This window comes from Sminthopsis crassicaudata, chromosome 2, assembly GCF_048593235.1.
Source record: "Sminthopsis crassicaudata isolate SCR6 chromosome 2, ASM4859323v1, whole genome shotgun sequence".
Lineage (NCBI taxonomy): Eukaryota > Metazoa > Chordata > Mammalia > Dasyuromorphia > Dasyuridae > Sminthopsis > Sminthopsis crassicaudata.
Genome location: NC_133618.1, coordinates 227,980,260 through 228,007,386, shown reverse-complemented (window position 1 = coordinate 228,007,386; position 27,127 = coordinate 227,980,260). Strand labels below are relative to the sequence as shown.

Below are 27,127 nucleotides of genomic sequence, written 5' to 3'. Positions count from 1 at the left end.
TGGAAAGAGTTAGGCATTTTCTAAACAAAGATAAGAGGCTACATTATACCCAGTGGATACAATATTTAGATATGTAAGTAAAGACAAAATAAAGAGCAAGAGAGCATCAGTCCCTAGGGAGATAACAAAATCTTTGCTAGAATGTATCACCTGAGTGGAAACTTGAAGGAAGTTAGGGATTCTACAAGAGACTGGTCAGGATGGGAGCTAGAATGCTAAGTCTGAGGAACAGCAAGTAGTCCACGTTGACTAGAATGTACAGACTGTGAAAAAGGAGCAGTCATTTTCTATATACACAAACACACACATACTCTTACACCTTTGTGCCCTTCCTGTAGTGCATCTTCTGAGTTTGTATTGGACACACTGTACCATGAGCCAAACATAGTGATGCTATTTTTTTTGATACTCTTTGAGAAGGAAGGATAACAATCAACCAAATGTGTATATATAGTGTGTGTATGTGTTTATGTTGTGTATACAATTGACAACTTGGAAAATATATGATCTGAGGCATAAGTTACCTGCCTTTACTTACTTTTGCATCTCAATATAATTAATATTTGCTAGTACTTATATGGTGTTTTAATATTAACCAGGTTATTGACATATATTTCTTTTGATTCTCATAATCCTGAGAAGTAGGTGCTATATATTTATCTCCATTTTTCAGATGACCTCGAGAGAGCTTCAGTGACTTGCCCAGGGTCATACAACTGTTGTGTCTGAGGCAGAATTTGAATTCATGTTTTCCTGACTCTGAAGTCCAGCATTTCTATCCACCTAGCTTCTATAATTGTGGGCACTTTTTTTTTTTCTCTTATAATGCCCTGTTTTTTTCATGTATAAAATAGGAAGAATAATCCTGACTTCTGATCAGTGTTGGATGGATAGAATGATGAATAAATGAATAAGCTAATGACTCTAAAGTTTTTTGGAATCCATGTCTGAAAGGGCCAGCATGGTGTTGCACAGTTAAAAAAAAAATTTTTTTTTATTTAAATGTATCAGTGAGATTGCAGAGATAAGTTAGTAAGAAAGTAATAGCTGCTTAGGGCAATAGGAGATAAACAATTGATACAATAGAAAAGAAAGTGTTGATTTATGAGAACTTTTCTATTTTTTTCCCTATAGGTGTGGGCACTAGTAGTTCTTCACTGTGGACCTTGATGGGGAATGCTATGGTGATGACCCAGTATATCCGCCTTACCCCAGATATGCAGAGCAAACAGGGAGCCCTGTGGAACCGGGTGGTAAGAATCTTTCTCCCTATTCTATTGGTGATCAAGCAGGCTGTCCAAGAAATTTAGAAGGTCATACTGGCTCAGTCCTATAGGCTATCCAACCCAATCCTTTATTTCTGATAATGGATCTAGGTGATCTATTTTCTGGGAGAGGATGATAGTTGCTTTGAGTGACACTTGTGTGGCTAAAGGAATACTAGAAATATACTTTTATTCTTCCTAAATAGTCCAGTATGGATTTATCATTTGTGACATTATTTACATCCTTGTTTACATTTTTGAATTTGCAAAACCTGTCAGGTTCAACATATTTATTACTTATCACTAAACATAGACACATACAAAAAAAGAACATGAAAAAAGAAATTTGTGTTAAAATTACTACCTTTAGATTTTTAGAATTCTTTCATCATACTGACCAAAAAGTGTAATCTTATTGTTCTTTGGAATTTTTCTCACTTCATTTTGTCTTTCTTCAGAGGTGCATGCTGTATTCCTAGTGTGGACCTGATTTCATACAAATGTAAGATGAAGCTATTGGTTTTTAATATCCTTTCAAATCCTTTAGGACTGTTTAGCTTCTCTGAAGCACAATTCTTAGTATCACTTTAGACTTTCTCTTGAGCTCCTGGAATCTGAGCTTGCTTTTTCATGTCTGTGTTACAAACATGAAAGATGATCCTCTGAGCCTGCTAATGATTTTCAGCAAAATAGATCTATTGCAACATCTCCTAGGATTTTTTGGCAGAGAAGTGAGGGAGTTCATTTACCCAAGAACTGTCTCATTAATTTAAATTTTGATAATATTAGATCACTTTTCCCCCTCAGTATCATTTTTAGATATAGCCAGTGATAATGTGATAAGTCTTGGGAGTACAGAGACTTGGCTTCTAGTTCCACTTTTGTCATTGAATCATTGTGTGATCTTAGACAAGTTATTTCTCAGTACCACAGTTTTCTCTTCTGTCAGATTGGATTCTAACTTCACAGGGCTGGTTGTTAGGATAAAAACTATAATAGATGTCAAGAACTGTGAAAAAATTATATTTGCTATGTAGTGATGTTAGGTATTGGTATTCATATGATCATATATGTGATATTAGTTATTGGTATGATCATACATATGTGATCTGAGGTTTTATGAATTGTCAAATGGCAAAATCTTAGTAGTCCTTTGACATGCTCTTTAAAAATTTGATATGTTTTGGTACAATTCATTCCCAGTACATATCTAAATAACCTCCCAACAAAGTACATTCCCCCTCAAATAATTTATTAGTTGCTAACATAAAGGATGTAGGTCATTATCTTTTAAAAATTAAGTTTTTAGTTGGAATTTTTGTCATGTCCTTTAACTTTGACTATGTGACACTAATATTGTTCAATTGGACAGTCTGTCTGTTCTGTTGACATCAGAAATCAGTTAACAGATGGTAGCTCTCCATGATTATTTTTGTTGTTCACTTTGTTTTGGCTATTGTGTATATTCTTTTGACTCTATTTTCATAATTTCTCATACACATTCTCCTATATTTCTCTGAATTTTTCATCTTTAATCCTTAAGTTAATTTTAAGAAGGCTGGATGTTAACCTGGTGAAGTGAAAAAGGCTTTGGATCACTAATCAGGAGCCCTGCTTTCTAGTTCTGCTTCTACCTCTAGGCAGGTATATGCCTTAGGGAAAGTTATTTCTAAATACAAAGTCCTCAGCTTCCTTACTATGAACTGTAAAAATGAAACAAAAGACAAAACTTCAACTCGAGAAATTAACAGCATGATTTGGGATATTCCTGGATAACTGTTTGTATGAAAAAGCCTTAGGGGTTTTTCAGTTGACTGCAAGCCTGATATAATCAATATTATCAAGTGCTTATCAAAAACCAAATGCAATTTTAAATTGCATTAATAAAATCTGCATGCCAGAATACAGGTGGTTATAATAGTTTCATTGTATTCTACTCAGTCACATCAGGCATATTGTAATAGTCTGTGTTAGGTACTACATTTTAGGAAGAACATCCGACAAATTATAGTGTGTCAAGAGGAAGGTGACTAAGGTGATGAGGACACTCAAAAAAAACCTATGCTAAATAAAGATCAATGTAAGGTATTTGCAGATGTTTTCTGCTTTATATCTTAGAAGAAAGAGACTTAAGACCAATAGTTAGAAGTTGTAAGAAAGTTGGTGATAAGTGGGGAGGAGGTCTTTTTTAAGAGATGGGATTCTGCAGTTACCAGGCTAACTCAGCCTGGGTTCAGACATCTTTTTTTTTTTCCATTTTGTAGTTATTGCCATTTTCTGTCATACAAATTTAAAATGAAAATTAAAACTGACTTAGTATAAGAGACAAAGGTCGACCTGTGTTTTCAAATCTTCTGGGATGAACCTGGTTGGTCTACCTTTGTTTTTCCCTTCTAAAGTCAATTATTTCCATTCAGATCTTGGGTACTCAGGTCAAACTTCTCTTTGAATTTTTTCTTGGAGCATCAAGACAATATATGAGCCTTTGTGGGCTCTGAGAGAAAATAACTTTATCTCTACTTTGTCAATTTTATAATTGAAAGCATTTTTATTCTGCTGCCTAGAGATACTTTTGTGTTATGTTATACAGTTAGGAATCAGAGGTTCCTTATTAAACACTCATTTCCTTAATATCTATAATCATATTTATATGTGATAGCTTCTTCACAGCCACATTTTTTTCCTTCTAAATTTTTCAGTTCCTTATTTCTATCTATTTATGCAGCAGAGGCTTTTCCTATAGTAATTGTTCAGTAGTATTCTTTTCTGATACTCCTTGGGTGGGGGAAATGGGGAGGAGATAATATAATAGAGGCATGCCTTGTGATATCTGCATCTAGTTTTAGGAACTTTTATTTACTCCTCAGCTAGCAAGGGACCAAGAGCTGGTTGGAGTTATTTATGTCATTTGGTAATTATTCCCCAAACTATTTCAGGAGACAAGGTGTTCCCTAACTTGATTGTTTTTATTCTTTTATGATAAATGAAAACTTTAGCTTTCCCACTCAAAGGTTGACAGAGGAAGATGTGGGTTCTTTAGAGTTTTTGAATTGAGAGAAACTGATGGAGTCACTTTGGGCTGAAAATGAATATTCAAAAAATTCTAGGTATAGAGCTGGTATAGATCTAAGAAGCTATCTGGTCCAACCCTTCTTTTTATAGATGAGGATATGGGATGAAACATATTTAGTGACTTGACCCATTATCACACAAACTTTGGGTTTGAACCTAGACTCTCTGACTCCAAATCTAACATTCTTTCTTCTGTGCCATACTGCTTACGCATCCATAGTACTAGCCTTATCTTTTCTTGATGATTGAGGGTGAGGGGGGTGAAGGCTGAATTTCCTTTTGACGGATGAGGAAGTTAAGACCCCACAAGACTGGATGACCTGTGGAAGTCACATGGTATGGTACAGAGGAAGGCATATTGAACTAAGAGCCAAGAGACTTAGGTTTGATTCCTACCTTTGGCTCTTACTCCTTAGGTGACTATAAGTAAATTTGGATTGCATTTATAGAACATGTCTAAGCCAACAGGACCAATAATTTATCATAGTCTTGATTCACCCTGTTGATTCTGCCTTGTTCCAGCAGGAAAAAAAAAAAAAAGAAAGAAAAAATAGCAGGTTTTACATGTAAGAAATGAGTGTGATCAGGCAATAGAGCCAGAAATGCTTTCCTCAGTTATAGGTTTATAGGATCATAAATTTAGAAGTAGAAGGGACCATAGAAATTATTTATTTCAACTCTTTCATTTGAGAGTTGAGGAAACTGATGGTCAGTGGAGTTAAGTGGCTTGTCCAAGGTTACATAGATAATAAGTTAGCAGAGCAGAATTTTGAATCTACATGTTTTTGACACCAAATCTGTTGCTGTTTCTATACCATATTGTAGTCAAGTCACTTCAGCACCTCATGGCTTTTCTGGCTCCCAACTCCAACTTATTGTTGTTGCTTCTGTTTGGGAAACAGTCAAGTGGGAGACACTTGAGATAGAGATAGTGGATGATAGATATTGTACCTTTTCTTGGATTACTTTGGTCCTTAAGTGAAGGGAGCATGCCATTTCTGTTATATAAAGAACCTGAAAGAATTTGCCTTCATTTAGTTGATTCTCTTCTCTTTTAACTTGCTTTTTTTTTTTTTTTTTTTTTTTTTTTTTTTTGGGATATAATAGAGAATAGGATTTCATATAAATTTAGTAAGTCTTAGATTTCAGATTCTAGTTTTTCTACAGTGTAGTTGTTATTGTGTTAACTACATGTTCATTTTCCCTTTGTATAGTTTGCTGTTGGGGAACTGAGAGCCTGAATGTTCATCCTTGTCTTGACTCTTATCCTTTTTCTTTTGTAGCCTTGTTATTTGAGAGACTGGGAATTGCAAGTTCATTTCAAAATCCATGGACAAGGAAAGAAAAATCTGAATGGAGATGGCTTTGCAATCTGGTATACAAAGGATCGGATGCAGCCAGGTATCAGTACTTTTGGTTAGAGTCACTTTGTGTGGAGTGTGGAAAGATTTGCACTTTTGCAGAAGACCTAGAAGGCAGCTCTCTCTATAGGATGTGAATTACTTTGCCATCTGCATTTGTAGCCAACAAGTCTCAGCTTTAGAATGGGTCTAAAATCCTGGCTAAACAAATGGATTTGACTTAATCTCTAAATGGCTTCTTGTTTATTAATAGCCTCTAGGTTTTATATTTTCTACCTTTTGGAATATTGGCTATTGAAAGCACAGGGAAGAAGAGCCCAGCCCTAACAGTCACATACCCTGAAGAATCTTAACAGAACTAAGTCATAGAGGAGAATTAGAGATTTCTGCTTATGCAACAAGAGTTACTATTGCTTCTTCTTTTTTTCCAATAATATTTTATTTTTCTAAATAAATCTAAAGATAGTTTTCAACATGCTTTTTTTTTTTATTTTATTTTTTTTTTCTGAGGCAGTTGGGGTTAAGTGACTTGCCCAGGAAGAGTTAAGTGTCTGAGACCAGATTTGAACTCAGGTCCTCCTGACTTCAGGACTAGTGCTCTATCCACTGTGCCACCTCGCTGACCCTCAACATTCATTTTTGTAAAACTTTGTGTTCTAAATTTTTCTCTTTTCCTCAAGCCTGCAGTCAATTTAATATTGGTTAAATATGTGCAATCCTTATGAACAGACAATTCTCAGACGAAGAAATTGAAACTATTTCTAGCCATATGAAAAGATGCTCCAAGTCATTATTAATCAGAGAAATGCAAATTAAGACAACTCTGAGATACCACTACACATCTGTCAGATTGGCTAGAATGACAGGGAAAGATAATGCAGAATGTTGGAGGGATGTGGGAAAATTGGGACACTGATACATTGGTGGAATTGTGAATACATCCAGCTATTCTGGAGAACAATTTAGAACTATGCTCAAAGAGTTATCAAACTGTTCATACCCTTTGATCCAGCAGCGTTATTATTGGGCTTATATCCCAAAAGATTTTAAAGAAGGGAAAGGAACCTGTATGTGGCAGCCCTCTCTGTAGTGGCCAGAAACTGGAAACTGAGTGGATGTCCATCAATTGGAGAATGGCTAAATAAATTGTAGTATATGAATATTATGGAATATTATTGTTCTGTAAGAAATGACCAACAGGATGATTGCAGAAAGGCCTGGAGAGACTTACATGAACTGATGCTGAGTGAAATGAGTAGGACCAGGAGATCATTATATACTTCAACAACAATACTATATGATGATCAACTCAGATGTATGAGGCCCTCTCCAATAATGAGATGAACCAAATCAGTTCCAATAGAGCAGTAATGAATTGAACCAGCTACATCCAGCGAAAGAACTCTGGGAGATGATTAAGAACCACTACATAGAATTCCCAATCCTTATATTTTTGTCTGCCTACATTTTTGATTTCCTTCACAGGCTAATTGTACACTATTTCAAAGTCCGATTCTTTTTGTACAACAAAATAATTGTTTAGACATGTATGCAATATATTGTATTTAACTTATACTTTAACATATTTAACATGTATTGGTCAACCTGCCATCTGGAGGAAAGGGTGGGGGGTAGGAGGGGAAAAGTTGAAACAAAAGGTTTTGCAATTATCAATGCTGGGAAATTACCTATGCATAAAATGTTTGTAAAAAATAATTAAATAAATTATTGTTTTAAAAAAAATTATGTGCAATCCTTTTAAACATATTAACATATTTGTCAAGTTATTCAAGAAAAATGACCAGAAAAAAAAAAAACCCATGAGAAAGAAAAAGCAAGCAAACAAAAAAAGATGAAATACTGTGCTTTGATCCATATTCAGTCTCCATCATTTTCTCTCTGGTTATGGATGGCATTTTCTACCCCAACTCTATTGGAATTGTCTTGAATTATTAGAATTGTCGTTTTTGCTGAGAAGAGCCAAGTCCACCATAGTTGATCATCACATAATCTTGTTATTTTATACAATGTTCTCTTGGTTCTTCTCACTCTATTCTGAATGTGCTCATATAAGTCTTTCCAAACTTTTCCGAAATTATCCTGTTGCTCATTTCTTATAGAATAATAATATTCCATTACTTTCATATACCATGACTTATTCAGCCATTCCCCAACTGATGGGCATCTATTCAATTTCCAGTTCCTTGCAGTACAAAAACCAAAGATAATAGAAACCTGGAGCCTAGTGTCTTTATGGTACGAAAAAAAAAGAAAGGAGGGGTAATAGGATGCAAGGGTATGTTTTGATATAAACCTTTGTCATTTCTTTTGATCTGCTAATAAGGCCTCACTACTACTAGAATGGGAAGCAGTGATAGAAGGTTCAGCTTAGGATCAGTTGCATCAGTTCTTGGGTTTTCAGGAATGTTTTTTGCCTCCTTTTGGATTCTGGATGTCTTAAACCATGAAAACAGCTGAAGTTGCTTTATCTTTGGTGCATAATTTCCATTTTGAAGAGTTTTAAGAAATTGTGAAAATCTGAGATGTCTAATCTGAACTCTTATTGTTTATTGGGATCCTTTTTATAAAGAGACAGAAGGCTTAATTTGATCTAATTTCTTAAGAATTAAAAAGCTTTGTCCCACAATTTAGAACTTTTGAATTCACCTCCATGTTTTGGAGTGGTTTTCACTGAGTGTTTTTGAAACAGAAATTGGTGAAATTGGGGGTCTCTCGGCAGCCAGGGTTTTATCTCAGGGAGCTTCTGTATGGTTAATGAAGTTTGGGATGAAACTCTCTTTTTGTCTGGTTTTCCCCTCCATGTAAGACATTAGACTCATTTGAACTCTTCCTACTTCCGAGAGAGGAGAGAGAAGAAAAAGAGAGACACAGAGAAAGATTCTTTGGAATGTTCAAAATCTTGTTTTGATTCATCTTTGTCTTTTCATTCTTTTAGGACCTGTCTTTGGGAGTAAGGACAACTTTGTAGGATTGGGAGTATTTGTAGACACCTATCCCAATGAGGAAAAACAGCAAGAGGTAAGGACAAGTGGCAAAACATACATCAACAATACTGATTTCACAATTCCTATTTCTTAGGAAAGTTGATTTGACAAAGATTTGGCAAGGTTATTGGATAGAGCAGTTTGCCTCATTTGCCTACTCTTTTAGACTGTAGATATTGTCTTTGTTTTTTGTAAAGGGAAAATAATAGTTGTTATAAATTGGGGGCTTTTCTCTGGTATTAACTATTGTCTACATTTTTTACATGAACTAGTTTTCATAGTTCTTGTTAACTATTGTTCATATATTTCTCACTAATTATGGTGCTTCATACTTGTCTGTATTCATTTGTGCATGCATGCACACATATATAAACTAATGTGAATGATTTTTTTCTTTTCTACTGCTATCCTTATCTTCATGCCCTCAAAGTTGAGGGGCAACTACTATCTTCTATATGAAAGCCTAAATAGGAAACTGGTCTCAGAATCCAGAATTCTTTGCCTTAGAGATCATGTAAGAAAACTGTTGTTCTTCAGTGTTTTTCAGATCTCTTTAAATAGGCAGCAGAAAGTCTATGGGGACTGACATTGGGAGCAAGAAAGATTATAGTGTACCTGGATTTCTTTCACTGATTAAATAAATAAAGGAGTTGTATGAAAAGGAAGACAGAGATAGTAGTAAATTAAAAACTCATCATTGTAGAAGCTGGAAAGGGAGGCCGAAGTGGGAATGTTCATTTTGCTTCATAGCAATGGGATGATTTGATGTTTTTGAGTTGTAGACTTTGTGCTTCGTTTCTGGGATCAGTGTTTCAAAGTTATTTTATATGCCAAGAAGAGGGATTATTAGCCTTGAAAAAGATCTAAGATCTAAAGGTTTAATTGAATTCAGTAAGCATTCTATTAATGTGATTTATTGATTATTGTTTTGATTCATCTTTGTCATGAGTTTGGGAGATACAAAAGCAAAATGAAATAAAACCCTGCCTATAAGAAGCTTACATTTTACTTGGAGGATATAACATTTTACAAATGTGTGTGTGTATGAAATACACAATAATTTAAGAAGGGAAAAAACAGGAACAACTTGAAGAAGTTGAATTTTGAGGAGGAAAAAGATTCTACCAAGTCAAGATGGAAAGGATACATATTATGGGTATGTAGAATAGCCTGAACTAAGATGCAAAATAATTTGTTGCTCAAGTAGTAGTAGCAAGAAGTGGGTCATTTTCACTGGAATATGATGTCCAGGGAGCAAGATAGACCTGAGGAAGTTAGCAAACTGCCATTTCTTTTTTTTCCTTTTTTTTTTTTTACTAAACAATTTTCCATTTATTCTTTTTTTTTTTTTTTAAATAACTTTTTATTTTAAAAATATATGCAAAGGTAGTTTTCAGCATTCACCCTTTCAAAACCCTGTGTTCTAAATTTTTTCTCCCTCCCTTCCCTCACCTTCTACCCTAGACAGAGAGTAATCTAGTGCATAGAGTTAAATATATGCCATTCTTCTATATATATTTTCACAATTATCATGCTGCACAAGAAAAATCAGATCAAAAAGGGAAAAAATGAGAAAGAAAACAAAAAGCAAGAAAACAACAACAATAAAAGGTGAAAATACTATGCTATGATCCATAGTCAGTCCCCACAGTCCTCCCTCTGGGTGCATATGGCTGTCTCCATCACAAATCTGTTGGAATTGTTCTGAATCACTTCTCTGTTGAAGGAGAACCAAGCCCATCACAGTTGATTATCACATAATCTTCTTGTTGCTGTGTCCAGTGATCTCCCGGTTCTGCTTATTTCACTTAGCATCAGTTCATGTAAGTCTCTTCAGGTCTCTCTGAAATCATCCTGATCATTTCTTATAGAAAATAGAATTTCATAACATTCATATCCCATAACTTATTAAGCCATTATCCAGCTGAGGGGCATCTACTCACAAACTTCCATTTCTTTAAAGATCATGTTGAGTGCATGGTGTTTCCTCTCACTGGACGTCCCATTCTTTTAATGTTTTATTATCAGGATTCCCTTTCTCATTAGTTGGCATTTCTGTATTTTTTTCAAGATTATCATCAATATTTTTAATATCAAACAGACTAGGTGGCACAGTTGCTGTTTCTTTTTTGGTCTGGTATTGCTTTGTAACTCCTCAGGTTGTTTTTCTCCATTTGGTTTTGACCTCTGGGGTGAGGGTGGGAGACGGGGAGGGAAGTAGGGAGAGGAGAAGCTTCCTCTTTGAGATTTTGAGGCTGCTTTTTTTAGACATACTGATGATTTGGTGAAAGGTTCATAGGACTAGAGCCAGAAAGGATTTCACACATTTTCTAGTCTAGCCTCTATAGTTATTAAGGCCCAGGAAGTTTATGTGACTTGCCCAAGATCACATAAGTAATAGTCACCAGAGAAGGGATTTGAAGGCTTGCCATTTGATTTTAAGCCCTGTGTTTTTTCCACTATATGGTAATTCCCTGTGTTGAATAGATAATTGTTATCCAAACTTATATTTTATATCCATGTCTTGGAATACTGTTTACTAAGCTATTAAGGTTGCTTGAATTGGTAGGCTAACAACTACCCCCCCCCCCCGCTAAAAAAAATCAAACAAACCCAAAACCCAACCAAAATGAAAACTCAGCAACCAAAAATATCCTTAGATATGTTGTTCATGGCATGATGTAGTTTCCTGTACGCCACTGACAGAAGCAGAGATGGGTGAGCATGCACCAAACTTTTGGGCTCTTGTGACCTTGGCTTTGCTGTACAGTAAAATGAAAAATGGTGGTGGGTAGGAAGTAGCCCTTCACTGCCATAGCACAGGTCACTGACTGAGGCTCCTCTTCTCTCTTTCTAGGTCATGTGATATAGTGCACATTTCAATTAATATCTCAGTTGTTCTTCACAATCCATTTTACAAATGAGGAAATTGAGGCAAATAGATGTTAGACTTGCCCAGGCCTCACAGAGCTAGGAAATGTCTGAGTCTCCATTTGAATTCAGGTTTTCCTGACTCCAGGCCTGACACTCTAGCCACAGTGCTCCCTAGCTATTTATCTGGGTAACTGGGAACAGCTGGGAGACTAGTTCCTTCCAGGGCTAGATTTTTGATTTTATGTCTCTATTACCAAATCACAAGTGTGTCAGAGAAAAGCAAATTCCCAGGCCATAATAATAATAACTCTTATCAAATGAAATATGTTATGTCTAAGGCATTTTGCAAACTTTAGAATGCTATATAAACATCTCCTATTCCTATTATGATTTTAGAGTTATAATACAAAGAAGATGATGCTGATCAAAAACTTATGAGAAAAACACATGAAAGGTCAGTACATGCCTGGAGTTTTAAGCCTCTCCCTGGCATGGGGACAGATTACTCAAATTTCCATAACTTCATTTCTCTATCAAGAGAGAAGGGTACTATTTGTTAACCATAAAGGCCACATAAAAATTGCCAGGGTCATAAAGTGCTGTGTAAATACTAATTAAATTCTTATTCCAGTCTTTATCCTTCAATAACAAAACCCTCAGCTGATGGTCAGCATTTTCTCCCATGAAAGTGAGAGCTTTTACTTAAAAGTTTCAGTGCATTCAAAAGTATTATTTCAGAGTGTGAATGTAGACTTTGCTTGATGGAAAAGGCAGAAGTATAGCTCTTTCTAGGATCTGATGTCTCTTTAAGAAACTGGGGATGGATGGATGAATAAATGAACAAAAGAAAAATCATTTATTAAAAACTTACTATTTACAAAGTTATACTAAGCTCAGAATTTCCAGATAAAAAGGTATAAGATAGCCTTTGGTCTCAAGAAATTTATACTCCAATTAGGGGAGATCACATATAAAAGGTATTCACAATGTAGATGGAAAGTTCTGGAAATTTTTAAAATTTTAATTTGATTTGGAATTTGAACACCATGTAAAATAGATATTTCCATACATACATATGAATAGAACAGAATAAGAAGATTATAATACAAAACTGTAGATCTCTTATGTATAATTTTTTTTTAAAGTATATCCTGAAGTTTTCTTTCTTTCTTTCTTTTTTAAAGCTTTTTATTTACAAGATATATGCATAGGTAATTTTTCAGCATTGACAAGTGCCAAACCTTTTGTTCCAACTTTTCCCTCCTTCCTCCCACCCCTTCTCCCAGATGGTAGGTTGACCAATACATGTTAAATATGTTAAAGTATAAGTTAAATACAATATATGTATACATATCCATACAATTATTTTGCTGTACAAAAAGAATCGGACTTTGAAATAGTATACAATTAGCCTGTGAAGGAAATAAAAAATGCAGGAGGACAAAAATAGAGGGATTGGGAATTCTATGTAGTGGTCATAGTCATCTCCCAGAGTTCTTTTGCTGGGTATAGCTGGTTCAATTCATTACTGCTCTATTGGAACTGATTTGGTTCATCTCATTGTTGGAGAGGGCCACATCCATCAGAATACATCCTCATACAGTATTGTTGTTGAAGTATATAATGATCTCCTAATCCCGCTCATTTCACTCAGCGTCAGTTCATGTAAGTCACTCCAGGCCTTTCTGAAGTCATCCTGCTGGTCATTTCTTACAGAACGATAATATTCCATAATATTCATACACCACAATTTATTCAGCCATTCTCCAGTTGATGGGCATCCACTCACTTTCCAATTTCTGGCCACTACAAAGAGGGCTTGGCATCTCTTTCAAGAGAAAAGTATCATGCTTCATCATTAGCCCTCTAGAATCATAGTCATTTTAGTGATCAGAGTTTTCAAGTCTTTTAATGTTATTTTTCTTTATAATGTTAATGTATAAATTATTCTCCTTATTCTGCTTACTACTTATTACTGCTATCTATCAGTTTATAATATCTTCTTAATTTGCTTTGAAACTCTCAATTTAATCATTTCTTAGAAAATAATATTTCATTTATACACTGTAGTTTGTTTAGCCTTCTCCCAATAGATGGGGATCCCTTGCTTTAGATTCCAGAACTGCTATTACAAATGTTGTACATATTTGTCCTTTTTTTTTTTTCTTTAAATTTCTGACACATATAGGCTTCATATTGCGGGATCAAAAGGAATAAACAAATTCTAGTGATTTTTGGGTGTGTGCATATTTCTGAATTTGCTGAATTCCAGATTAACTGGATTGATTCACAGCTCAATTAACAAAATCTCTTTTAACATTGCCTCTCTAATTTTCCATTTTCTTTTTAAAAATTAAAAAAAAATAAAATTTAGGGGAACATTGGGTATAGTGTTGGGCCCGCTGTTTTTAGGAAGACCTGAATTCAAATCTAGCCTCAATCATGTACTGGCTGTGTGATCTTAAGCAAATCACTTAGTTATTGTTTGCCTCAGTGTCCTTATTTGTAAAATGGGGACAGTATTGGGATCCAGTTTCTAGATTATTGTAAGGATAAAATGAAATAATATTGTAAGACATGTTACAAGCTTTAAAGCACTATATAAAGGTTATCTTTTATGTATTTTAACCTATATGATAGTTATTGGGTGGAACTTCAGAGTTGCCTAAATACCAATCACTACTTATTAGTCACTTGCAGCATTTTTTCTTCTTAAAATTTTTTTTTAAAATTATAGCTTTTTATTTACAAGATATATGCATAGGTAATTTTTCAGTTGACCCTTGCAAAGGCTTCTGTTCCAACTTTTCTCCTCCTTTTTTCCACCTCCTCCCCTAGATGGCAGGTAGACCAATATATGTTAAATATGTTAAAGTATGTTAAATACAATATATGTATACATAACATATCCATAGTTATTTTGTGCAGCATTTTTTTCATATGGCTATTGATAGCTTAGTTGTCTTCCTTTGAAGAAACACTTTTTCCTTTGCCTGTTCATATTTGATATCTTATCTCTTAAAAATGATTATTTTTAACATTTTAATTGGTTATTAAGATTGGGATTTCCCCCCATTACCTGTTTCCCTTTTAATTTTAGTTGCTTTCACCTTGTTTGTGCAAAACCTTTTACTACATTCAAAATTACTCATTTTGTCTTCTGTGATTCTCTATTATTTCTTGCATGGTCCATTTGCCCAGTTCTAGTTCTTAATGCATTATTTTCTTCAGCTAGCTTTTGTATATCTTTTTCCATTTGATTACTTTTCAAGGTATTGTTTTCTTCAGTGCATTATTTTTGTATTTGGCCAGTTGTATTTTTTAAGGAATTGTTTTCCTCAGTCAATTTTTGTCTATCCTGTTTAAAGCTGCTGACTCTCTCTTGCTTACCTCTTGTTTCTTTTCCCAGTTTTTCTTCTATCTCTTATTTGAGCACCTCCAAAAAGCCTCTTTGGGCTTGAGACCAATTCATGTCACAATTCATGTGATTATTTTGTTCCTTTTCTGAGTTGGTGTTTTGGTCTTCCCTGTCACCATAATAGCTTACTGGTGGTTAAGGTTTTTTTTTTCTGTTTCTTATTCATTTCCTTCCTTCCTTCCATCCTTCCTTCCTTCCTTCCTTCCATCCTTCCTTCCTTCCTTCCTTCCATCCTTCCATCCTTCCTTCCTTCCTTCCTTCCTTCCTTCCTTCCTTCCTTCCTTCCTTCCTTCCTTCCTTCCTTCCTTCCTTCCATCCTTTCTTCTTTTTTGTCTTCCTTTTTCTTTTTCTTTCTTTTCCCCCCTTCCTTCCTTGCTTCCTTCCTTCCTTTCTTTCTCCCTCCCCTCTCTTTTTAAGTTTTTTTCCTTTTTTGGGACCTTTCCTGTTCTGCTGCTAGGGTACAGGGGGACCATTGTCCCAAACTTCTTGTGCAGTTCTGAGCTTTGGCTTTAAACATAGGGGCCCCTTGTGTTTGATGTCTTGCTCACAGCAGGGGTATCTGGACTCCCCAAGCAACTGCCTGTTTTCCTAGACTAGCAGTTTGCCTTCTGCCCTGGGACTGAAGGCTTCTCCACTGGTCTGCTCTGCTACTGAGCCAGGACATAGGCTCTCAATTGCTGATCTGCTGTGATAAGACCCTGTCACTGCTTTTCTGGGACACAGTTTTAGCTGGACTGAACATCTCTTTCACCCCATTAATACTTACTTTTATTCCAATCTGTCTTGAGCTAGAGAGTGTTTCATTCTATCAGACTCTGTTCAGAGGCTTGGTTTCATGTATTTTTTAAAAGGAAACTGGGAAAGCTCAAATAACTTTCTGGCGTCACTCTGCCATTTTGTCTCTCCCTCCAGAACATTTTGTCTGTTGATTTATTGAGTGGATGATAGTTTTCAGCAGTATATAATATCTGCAGTCTTTCTTTTTTTTTTCTGCCCCCACCCAACCCTGACAGGTGTCAGGCTTAACAGATTGTACTGTAGGATGGTTGTAGATTTGGAACCTTTAAAATGTTGGCTTTTCAAAGCCATATGATGAGAAACTCACACAACTATTTACTCACTTCTGCCTACTCTGCTATTGATCACCACATTCAAGATTGATCCTATTGAGATAGCATCTATCCATTTCCCTCCCCCCATATATTTCCCTCATTCAGAACTATTGTTGTAGCCTCTTAATTGATCTCCTTGCCTTCAGTTTCTTCCCTTTCTAATCTATCCTTTTTTTTTTTTTTTTTTTTTTTTTTTTGAGGCTGGGGTTAAGTGACTTTCCCAGGGTCACACAGCTAGGAAGTGTTAAGTGTCTGAGACCAGATTTGAACTCGGGTCCTCCTGAATTCAGGGCTGGTTCTCTATTCACTGCGCAACCTAGCTGCCCCTCTAATCTGTCCTACATACAACTTCCAAATTGACATTTTTTTTTTTTTAATTTTTATTTTTTTATTCATTTTTCCAAATTATCCCCTCCCTCCCTCCACTCCCTCCCCCCGATGGCAGGTAATCCCATACATTTTACATGTGTTACAATATAACCTAGATACAATATATGTGTGTAAATACCATTTTCTTGTTGCACATTAATTATTAGCTTCCGAAGGTATAAGTAACCTGGGTAAATAGACAGTAGTGCTAACAATTTACATTCGCTTCCTAGTGTTCCTTCTCTGGGTATGGTTATTTCTGTCCATCATTGATCAACTGGAAGTGAGTTGGATCTTCTTTATGTTGAAGATTTCCACTTCCATCAGAATACATCCTCATACAGTATTGTTGTTGAAGTGTATAGTGATCTTCTGGTTCTGCTCATTTCACTCAGCAACAGTTGATTTAAGTCTCTCCAAGCCTCTCTGTATTCCTCCTGCTGGTCATTTCTTACAGAGCAATAATATTCCATAACCTTCATATACCACAATTTACCCAACCATTCTCCAATTGATGGACATCCATTCAACTTCCAGTTTCTAGCTACAACAAAAAGAGCTGCCACAAACACCAAATTGACATTTCTAAAACACACATGACTGTTATGAAAAAAATTCTTAATTAGCTTCCAATTCTAAAGTAAAATATAAAATCTTTAGCTTGTCATTTAAAGTTCTCTACAATATGGCTTCCACTACCTTTTGGTTATTGTTTTATATTATTCTCCTTCAAGTATTTTCTTTTCTAAACCAAGTTTAGTAAACCAAGCTTACTAGTTTGGCTGTAAATGGTTTTATTAAATTAGTCTCCCTATAGATGACATTTCACTTCCTGCCTCTGAATTTGCACAAGTGGTCCCACCCATGTTAAAATTCCTGTCCCATATGGTCACATTTAAATTGTAGAAACCTCTGTTTCCTTATAAGCCATAGCTCAAGTACTACTTTCTTCCACATTAAGCCTTTTCTTTTCTTTTTAGTAATATTTTATTTTCTCCCAAATTCAAGACAATTTTAACATGAATTTTTTCATTAATAGGTTAACTTATTTGAAATTATTTTTCCTTTATATTAGGTGACACATAACTTAGAACAGCAATATTTTATTAGAGGAAATGTTGCAAAATGGTTTGCTGATAGTACACTCTTAGCAAAATTTCACACATTTACAAATTCATATTTTAAAAAAATAAACCTTGAGGTTAAATCTGAAATCTGAAAACAGAATAAGGAAAATGACAAAGGCTTTTTGCTAGTAACTGGTGTGTGTGTGGGGGGGTGTGTATGTGTGTGTGTGTAAGTACACACACATATCTTCAGAGCATGCTAAAATTAGAATTTAATATGTTTTAGAGATCGCAAAAGTCAAAAGAAAATCAGCAAAAAGCTACAACTAACTTAGTAAATGGGTTTTTGGCACAGAATGTCTAAGAAACTGTTTATATCCATTCCACTTATACCTTTGTCACCCTACTTCCCTCCTCCATGTCTCTTCAGTCTAAAATAATATCTAGAAGTGTGTGTATTAGTGGCCAGTGTGCCATAATTTAGACCAGGGCCTGCCCAGCAAGGGCAACAGACTGAAAAAAAAAAAAAATCTTTTTACTTTCCAAAAGAAAAAAAGATATAGCTCTTCAGATACTATTAGTCCTAAATTAATTTGCTTGAAATTGCATGGCTTCTAAAAATGATGAACGCGCAGAATCAAAATGACAGCTACCAACAATTCTTTTTCACCATAAATAACCATAAAATATCATGGAAAAATCCATATCATAACAAGAAATCTTTTTTCCATAGAGCAAATATACTTTTAATTCTATTAGCCAGGTTTTTTGTTTTTGTTTTTTTGCTAACTTGCCCAGGGTCACAGAGCTAGGAAGTGTTAAATGTCTCAGGCCACATTTGAACTCAGATCCTCTTGACCAGGGCTGGTGCTCTGTTTACTGCACCACCTAGCTACCTAGTCAGGTTTTTCAACAGCTGAGTGTTATGAATATTTTCTCTCTTTCCCTTCCAATAAATGCATATAACCCCAAAATGATTCTCTCATCTATCAAAATTTTAACATTAATTTTTACAAAATTTTGAGTTTTCAAGTAAGTGAAAAAGATATTCTTTGATCTGCATTCATAATCCAACAGTTTTTTTAGCTGTATATAAAAAGCATTTTCCTTTGTAGTTGTCTTAGATCATGTTGTTGCTAAGAAGAGGTAAGTTGTTCATAGTTGACCATCACACAATGTTGCTAATATGGTATTCATTATTTTCATGATTCTGATCATTTCACTTTGTATCAGTTCATACAAGTTTTTTGAGGTTTTTCTGAAATCTTCTAGCTCATTATTTATTACATAATAGCATTCCATTACATTCATATACTATAGCTGGTTCAACAATTCCCCAATCGATGGTTAATTTAAAAAATTGAATTCTCACCACTAAATCTGGTATAAACCATCCCATATAAAAGTAGCATTTTTTTTAAAAAGGGGAAAAAATCAACTCAACTGATTGATATATTTGAGAAAGTCTTTCTCAGTCTAAAAAGTCTAAAGGCACTGTATAATGCCTACTGACCTATCTTCATAAAGGGACAGGTTTGGAGGTATTCTCTCAGTTTTCTCTATTTGAATCCTGCTTGAACTTTATAGTTTTGTTATATTTATTTTTGATTTTATTTTTTAGATTATGTATATTATTTTCTTGTTCTGCTTGCTTCATTTTGTTAGTTCATATAGGTTTTTCCCTGCTTCTCAATATTCATTACACATGTCATGTATTACAACACAGTAATAATCCAATATAGATTCATCTATTACAATTTGTTAGTCATTCTTCCCCAATTGACGGATATATATTTATTTTGTTTCTAATTTTTAGCTATCACAAAAGGTGATATAAATATTTTGGAATACATGGAAACCTTTTTTCTTATTTATGACTTCCTTAGCCCAGTAATGGAGTTTATTGTTCAGAGGGTATAGACATTTTAGTTACTTTATTTGTATAATTCCAAAATATTTTCTAAAATGGTTGTACTATTTCAACAATCAACAATATATTAGTCTACCTATCCACAACCCCTCTAGAGGCATTGACTTTTGCAATTTTGGGGGAAGAATTATTTTTTTTGCCAATTTGGAGTGTGTGAGGTGAAAACTTCAGGATTGTGTTGATGTACCTTTCTCTTATTATTAGTGATTTGGAGCATTTTTTCCTGTGTTTGTGAATACTTTACAATTCTTTTGAGGAATTGTTTCTTCATATCCTTTGAGTACTTATTTATTGAGGAATGGTTGTTAGTTTTGTATGTGTTTACTAAGTGTTGCTATAAATTGGATACCAAACTCTTATCAGAGAAACTTTTTTTTTAATATTATTCTTTTTTTAAAATTTTATTTAATTAAATTTTACAAAAAGTTTATGCATAGGTAATTTCCCAGCATTGACAATTGCAAAACCTTTTGTTTCAACTTTTCCCCTCCTTCCCCCCACCCTTTCCCCCAGATGGCAGGTTGACCAATACATGTTAAATATGTTAAAGTATAAGTTAAATACAACACATGTATACATGTCCAAACAGTTATTTTGCTGTACAAAAAGAATCGGACTTTGAAACAGTATACAATTAGCCTGTGAAGGAAATCTAAAATGTAGGCTGACAAAAAATAGAGGGATTGGGAATTCTATGGAGTGGTTCATAGTCAACTCCCAAAGTTCTTTCACTGGGTGTAGCTGGTTCAGTTCATTATTGCTCTATTGGAACTGATTTGGTTCATCTCATTATTGGAGAGGGCCATGTCCATCAGAATTGATCATCATATAGTATTGTTGTTGAAATATATAATGATCTCCTGGTCCTGCTCATTTCACTCAGCATCAGTTCATGTAAGTCTCTCCAGGCCTTTTTGAAATCATCCTTATCAGAGAAACTTGATACAAAAATTTTTCAACATTAAAGTACTTTCTCATCCTAAGTGAATTTACTTTGTCTGTATAGAAGCTTTTCTATTTCAAGTAATCCAAGTTAACTATTTTATCCTTTGTAATTGCCTTTATCTCTTGTTTGGTTAAAAATACATCTCCCATCCATAAGCCTGAGAGGTATATGGTCTGGTTTTCTTCTAATTTTTTATCGTATGATCTTTAATATGAAGATCTTGTTTCTACCAATTCTGCCAATTTCTACCAGTCTTCATTCCTTTTTTTTCTCACAATTTTTAATTAAATAAGGAGTTTTTTCCTCGGTAATTTATATTTTCCACATGATTAAACTTTGGGTTATTGAGTTCTTATTCCCTCTTCTCTAGGTTGTTCCATTGTTTCAATCTCTCTGTTTTCCATCAATTCCAGATGGTTTTGATAACTGTAGCTTTATTTTTTTTGAGGTCTGGAAGTGCTATTCCTTTTTCATCCCTACTTCATTCAGCATTTCCCTTGATATTCTAGATCTCTTGTTTTTCTAAGTGAATTTTGTTATTTATCAAGTTCTATAAGATAGTAATTTGATAAAACATTAAAAGTGTAAATTAATTTTGGTAATAATGACTTTTTTTATTATATTGGCAAAGCCTGGTCAGGAATATTGAATATTCTTTTAACTATTTAATTTTGTTTCTTTAAAGTGCACTTTGTTATTTGGTCTGTACACATCTTTTGCATGCTCTGGTTAGAGTTGTCTGCCGTAGCAGTTCAGGGAGCTGCTGAATTAGTGTTAAGGAGGTGTATTACCAAGTACTAGCAGAGCTTTGCATTGCTGATTCTGTGGGCCGTGGACAAACTTCTGCAGCTTGGAGCTGGGTTTTTTACAACTCTGAAAGAGGGGAGGAGGCAGACGAGAGAAAGAGGAGGGTAGAGGTTTTATTGTAAACTCTTATCAGGTCCTTGGGTCTGGTAGAACAGCTTCATTGCAAGTAGCATGGGAGGTGAAGGAGGGGTGCTGAGTGAGTTTTTTTTTTTTTAACCTTCTTTTTGTTTGAAATTTGCTTTTTCTTGGGGGCATAATTTCTGTTTTAGAGAGATTTATGAAGTCATGGGAATCAGAGAAAATATCTAATCCTCCTCTTGTTACTCAGGTGATCCATCTGGTTCTTTCTTAATGTTTGCTGGAGTATTTGGTGAAAGACCCGAGTTATATTGCTTCTCACTTTCATCATCTTTCTACTCTTCTGTTCTTATATATTTGAATCAGTTTCCTACATATGTGGAAATATCAAAGAAATATAGATATATTTGTGGCAAAGATTTTTCCTCCTACTTAATTGCTTCTCCTGTTTTACTTGCATTGACTTTATTCCCACAAAGGCTTCAAAGGCTTTTTAATTTTAGGTAATCAGAATTTTCTATTTTATCTTTTATGATTACCTTTATCCCTTGATTAGTTAAGAATTTCTCTCTCTTTCATTCTTCTCTGCTAATTTTTAAAAATGATATAACCTTTTATATTTAGGTTATATATCTGTTTTGAGCTTATTGGGTTTGGCAAAACTTGTTCAGTGTGAACTTAATTTTTGCCAAATTGCTTTCCAGTGTGTTGAATAGGGAGTATTTGCCCCAGTTATATCACCATCCTTTGAGTTTACTTCTTTTGTCTTTGTTTTTGGTGTCTTAATTTTTTCTAAATTAAAAAATTATCTAAATTACAGTAGTTTGAAATTTTAAAAAAGTTGTGTTTGTTAGATTTCAAGCCTGAATGCCTTTGTTAGCACCTTATAATCACCTTTTATGAGACATACCTGGGAAAAAATTCCTTTATCAATTTTTTCTTCTCTGCATCCGTCACATATCCCATACCATAAGAATTCAGAGTCAATCCCTAATAATATTTTTTTGTTTTTGTTTTTAGCAAATCTAATGCTTAATTTTTTTGAGTTTATGGTCAAATGTAAATCATTCATTTCCTATATTTGTACCATAATAAAACTAAGAATGCCTCTCATTTTCATGTGATTAGCAATGTCATATATTCCTTATCAGCTATTACCTAGGCCTGATAGGCTCTGGAATTCTTCTCTAAAGATTCTTCTTATTATTGGGTTATGAATAACCCACTTAATACCCATGGATTATAGATTACTCATATTATACCTATTAAAATGGACTGCTGATTTCAAGAAATGATCTCTGCATCTTTAGCATGTATGGAGTCTCATGGGGAAAGGTGATAGAAACTATCTAAAACAAAAAGTCATCTTGCAAGCCCCTTAATATAAATTAAACTTACTTTTTCAGGGAAACCTTAGAACTATCATAGTATCCTAAGTTAGGAATGAACTCTTGGTTCATACAAATTAAGAAATTGATAATCATTTGTTAGTATATACTCTTTGTCAGTATGTACTTAAACTAATTTGCTCCTTTGACTTGTCTAATGACTAATAATTTCTTTGTAGAAAAAGAAAGGAAAAACTATGATCATGAGTGCCTATATAGAGAGGCATATATTATGTTCATATTATTTCTACATATCTACTTATCTATATATTTATATACACACATACATGCATCCCTTATTCTCTATTATGTACAGAGATGTGAACGTCTGCACATTTACTCATATGCACTCATATGTGCTTATAAACAAACATAGTTCTCTTAAATTTAAATTACATGATTCTTTTGGTCTTTTGATTCTTTATCATCAATATCTCCTTTCAGACTTTTATTCTTTTTAATCAGTATCTCTGCTTAAAAGGACTATGTCCCTGAAGAAATGTGCTCTTGATTCCACTTCTTCATATGGATCAGTTGCTGCATCTCACTTTAGACTTTTTCTGAATGCCAGTGTAGTGTACAGAAATCCTTAAAGTTTGATTTAAGGAGTTTTTGGAGTGACACAATTTCAGCAGAAAAGTCAAGTCTGTAGATACTTATGTTTAAATGACTTGAGAAGATGTCCATTTTATAGGCTTTAAATACTTTACCATCATCCTTCACTAGGTTTCTGAGCTCCTTAAGTCTGATATCTCTGCCCCTCAGCTAGTCTTTTCAAGGCAAATTGTCTGTCTGCACAGATTAATTTACATATGTGGACCCTTACATTCAGCTTGAACCTGTATCCTATTAACAGAGTTAAGATCAGGCTGGTTGGAACAACAGATCCAAATTGTATCATGTAGAAAATCATTGGTATATGTTTTCTGTCAGACCTCCCGGCTGGTTTCAGTGAATTTAAATACTATTTGACATCTTAATACTAACTCCATGATTACAAGATTAAGATAAAGTAGTGAGAGTGCTAGAGTAGACTAAACCCAACCATATAATCACAGAATCTACTTTCTAGAATTAGAGATCAGCTTTGCCAGCAGTAAAGGTTAATGTAATCTTTCAAATCTTATTGTCCCTGGATGTGATAAATGTGTGACTTTGGGAATGTGGAAACTTCCAACTGGTTTTGTTGTACATAAATGGGGATAAGATGGGGATAAGATGGTGATAAGGTGGTCTAACTTTTAAGTGATCCAGTTCTACACTTGTCCAGATACTTCTAGTTTTACTTCTATTCCCATTGTTTTCACTGGAATATTCCTGCATTCATTATCTTCTGTATGGATAGTTATAAAATTGTGACCGTCTTTCTAAATTCTAACTATAAGTTTTTCTAAATTTTCTGTGCTGCCTTTCTCAATTTGAACTTCATCCTTGTGCAAGTTATATGGGACAGAAAATCACAGGTGTGTGCCTGTGATTCTCTTGTACTTTCTGCATGTATTGGTGAGTCTCTTAGTCCTGTGGGGAAGGGAGGGAGGAGGTCTAAGGTTAGGGTTCTCATCCTCCATAATTTGGCCATGCTTTTTTTGTGGCCAGTTCTTTCTTACTCTATCTCCTGTTCTGTGCCCTCTTTTTTGTAATAACTGCTGGACCCCTCCAGGCCCAGAAGAGGAGGTATTCTCCAGGACTTCAGGTATTCAGTTCTTCACACATCATTCCCATCCCTCATTCCCATTTATTTGGTCTTGTATAGAATTTGTATTAGTGTCCTAGGTGCCACTAATCCTTGGTCTTACAAGATTAAGATAAAAGTAATGACACAAACCTGCATGTTGACTTTTGACATCAAGCTTTAGCTGGGATGCTTACCAGACAAAATGTAGCATGTTTTATGTTTCTGTAACCATCTTATCATCCCTGCCTCTCTCCATCTCCAGAATTGTCTTGTTCTGGAACAGATATTCAGCTATCTCTATTCAAAGAATTGCTAATAAAAATCTTTGTTGAATTACTTTGGTGTTAATAACATATTTTTTTGTTTTGTTTTGTTTTGTTTTTTGAGGTCAGAGACTGTGGAATAGGTGAAAACACACATTATTTGTTAGGAACCTGGCACTATCTAATATTTTGTGAAGGAATCTTTTGAGTATAATTATTTTCTAATAAAATTTAAAAGGGATTTAGAAAACACAGTTTTTGTTAATAAGATATTGTCAAACTGGAATGTAGCTCAGCAACAGTAGTACTAGCAGGACTATCTCAAAATCTTTTTAGCATTCTCTAGTATTGAAGTTGGAAGGAATCATCTTAAATTAAAAGTTTTCAAGAATAACTTACTAATCAGTGAGATTTCAGAGGCTTTTGAATACCTACCACTTTAGTAGACATGATTTGAGATGTCAAGAGACCATAAAATACAACCCTTGCTCTTGAGGAGCTTAAAGTCAAATTAGGAAGACAACCATACAAATAAAAAAGACAAAGCACATCAGAGCAGCATAAAAAGTACTCAAAGTAATGTGATTAAAGTGTTTTTTCCAGTGGGAGACCCTAGTAGGATTGAGGATTTTGAGCCTCTGCTGGTTCAAATCATTCCCATTTTGACAACAAGTTGAAGTTAGTGTCATGAAGTGGGGTGACCTTTCCCTCTTAGAGCAGGAGTCTGTACCTCAGTTGGTTGCCTAAGCATGAGAATGGGGGAATTGATTATGATGATGCCCTCTCTTGTTTGCTGCGAGCTTGTATGGCTCCTGCTTCTTCTTTCTGCATTTCCCATTGCTCTGAGTGTTTATGTGCACATGTGCCTCCATATACTCCTTAAAGAGCTTTGCCAATGTGGTCTTCTACTCTTTTCCCATTGTTTCCTCCAGCGGGTGTTCCCATATGTCTCAGCCATGGTGAGCAATGGTTCCCTCAGCTATGACCATGAGCGGGATGGGAGGCCCACGGAACTGGGTGGCTGCACAGCCATGGTTCGAAATCTCAACCATGACACTTTCCTGGTGATTCGCTATGTCAAGAGGCGTCTGACGGTGAGTACCTGCCCCTAACAGGTTGGCTTTGGAGAAAGTAACTGTGGGCTGTATCTCTCCCTTTTCTGTTCCCCCCCCCCCCATGGGAGGACACTCAATTCATCCCTTTGTCTTTTTTCTAGATTATGCTGGACATTGATGGCAAACATGAATGGAAGGACTGCATTGACGTACCTGGTGTCCGCCTGCCTCGGGGCTACTTCTTTGGTACCTCTTCTGTCACTGGGGATCTCTCAGGTACATTACAAGCATTCTTTTCTACCTAAATTTGAATCATATCTCCATATCCAGACCTTGTATATACATTTCCCCTCATTACATGAAAAAACAGTTTTAACATTCTTTTTTTCAAATTTCGAGTTCCAGATTTTCTCCCTACTTCCTCTTTTCCCTTTATTGAAAAGACATGCAATTTGACATAGGTTATACACATGTAGTCATGCAAAATACATTTCCCTATAAGTCGTAATGTGAAGGAAAACACAGGTACACTCCAAAAAAATTTTTTTTTTATTTTTTAAATTAATTTTATAATTATAACATTTTTTTTGACAGTAAAAATTTTTTTTACAACATTATCCCTTGTACTCCCTTCTGTTCTGAATTTTCCCCTCCTTCCCTCCACCCCCTCCCCTAGATGGCAGGCATTCCCATACATATTAAGTATGTTATAGTATATCCTAGATACAATATATGTGTGCAAAACCGAATTTTTTTTGATATATGAATGTTGTTGTTGCAAAGGAAGAATTGGATTCAGAAGGTAAAAATAACCTGGGAAGAAAAACAAAAAATGCAAACAGTTTACACTCATTTCCCAGTGTTCCTTCTCTGGGTGTAGCTGATTCTGTCTGGCATTGATCAATTGGAACTGGATTAGATCTTCTTTATGTTGAAGATATCCACTTCCATCAGAATACATCCTCATACAGTTGTTGAAGTGTACAATGATCTCCTGGTTCTGCTCATTTCACTCAGCATCACTTGATGTAAGTCTCTCCAAGCCTCTCTGTATTCATCCTGTTGGTCATTTCTTACAGAACAATAATATTCCATAACATTCATATACCATAATTTACCCAACCATTCTCCAATTGATGGATATCCATTCATCTTCCAGTTTCTAGCTACTACAAAAAGGGCTGCCACAAACATTTTGGCACATACAGGACCCTTTCCCTTCTTTAGTATTTCCTTGGGATATAAGCCCAGTAGTAGTATGGCTGGGTCAAAGGGTATGCACAGTTTGATAACTTTTTTGGGCATAATTCCAGATTGCTCTCCAGAATGGTTGGATTTTTTCACAACTCCACCAACAATGCATCAGTGTCCCAGTTTTCCCACATCCCCTCCAACATTCATCATTATTTGTTCCTGTCATCTTAGCCAATCTGACAGGTGTG

The 27,127-nt window shown here is 34.9% G+C and overlaps 1 protein-coding gene across 1 annotated transcript in view; it reads left to right on the top strand.

The window, feature by feature from the left end:
• LMAN2L (lectin, mannose binding 2 like) overlaps nucleotides 1–27,127 on the top strand; it is a 34,333-nt gene that overhangs the window by 2,465 nt on the left and 4,741 nt on the right. Inside the window, exons 2-6 of the mRNA XM_074288414.1 lie at nucleotides 1,135–1,253; nucleotides 5,621–5,738; nucleotides 8,655–8,737; nucleotides 25,563–25,724; nucleotides 25,847–25,961. Coding sequence (XP_074144515.1) covers nucleotides 1,135–1,253; nucleotides 5,621–5,738; nucleotides 8,655–8,737; nucleotides 25,563–25,724; nucleotides 25,847–25,961 — 597 coding nt within the window. The remainder of the gene's footprint in view (nucleotides 1–1,134; nucleotides 1,254–5,620; nucleotides 5,739–8,654; nucleotides 8,738–25,562; nucleotides 25,725–25,846; nucleotides 25,962–27,127) is intronic.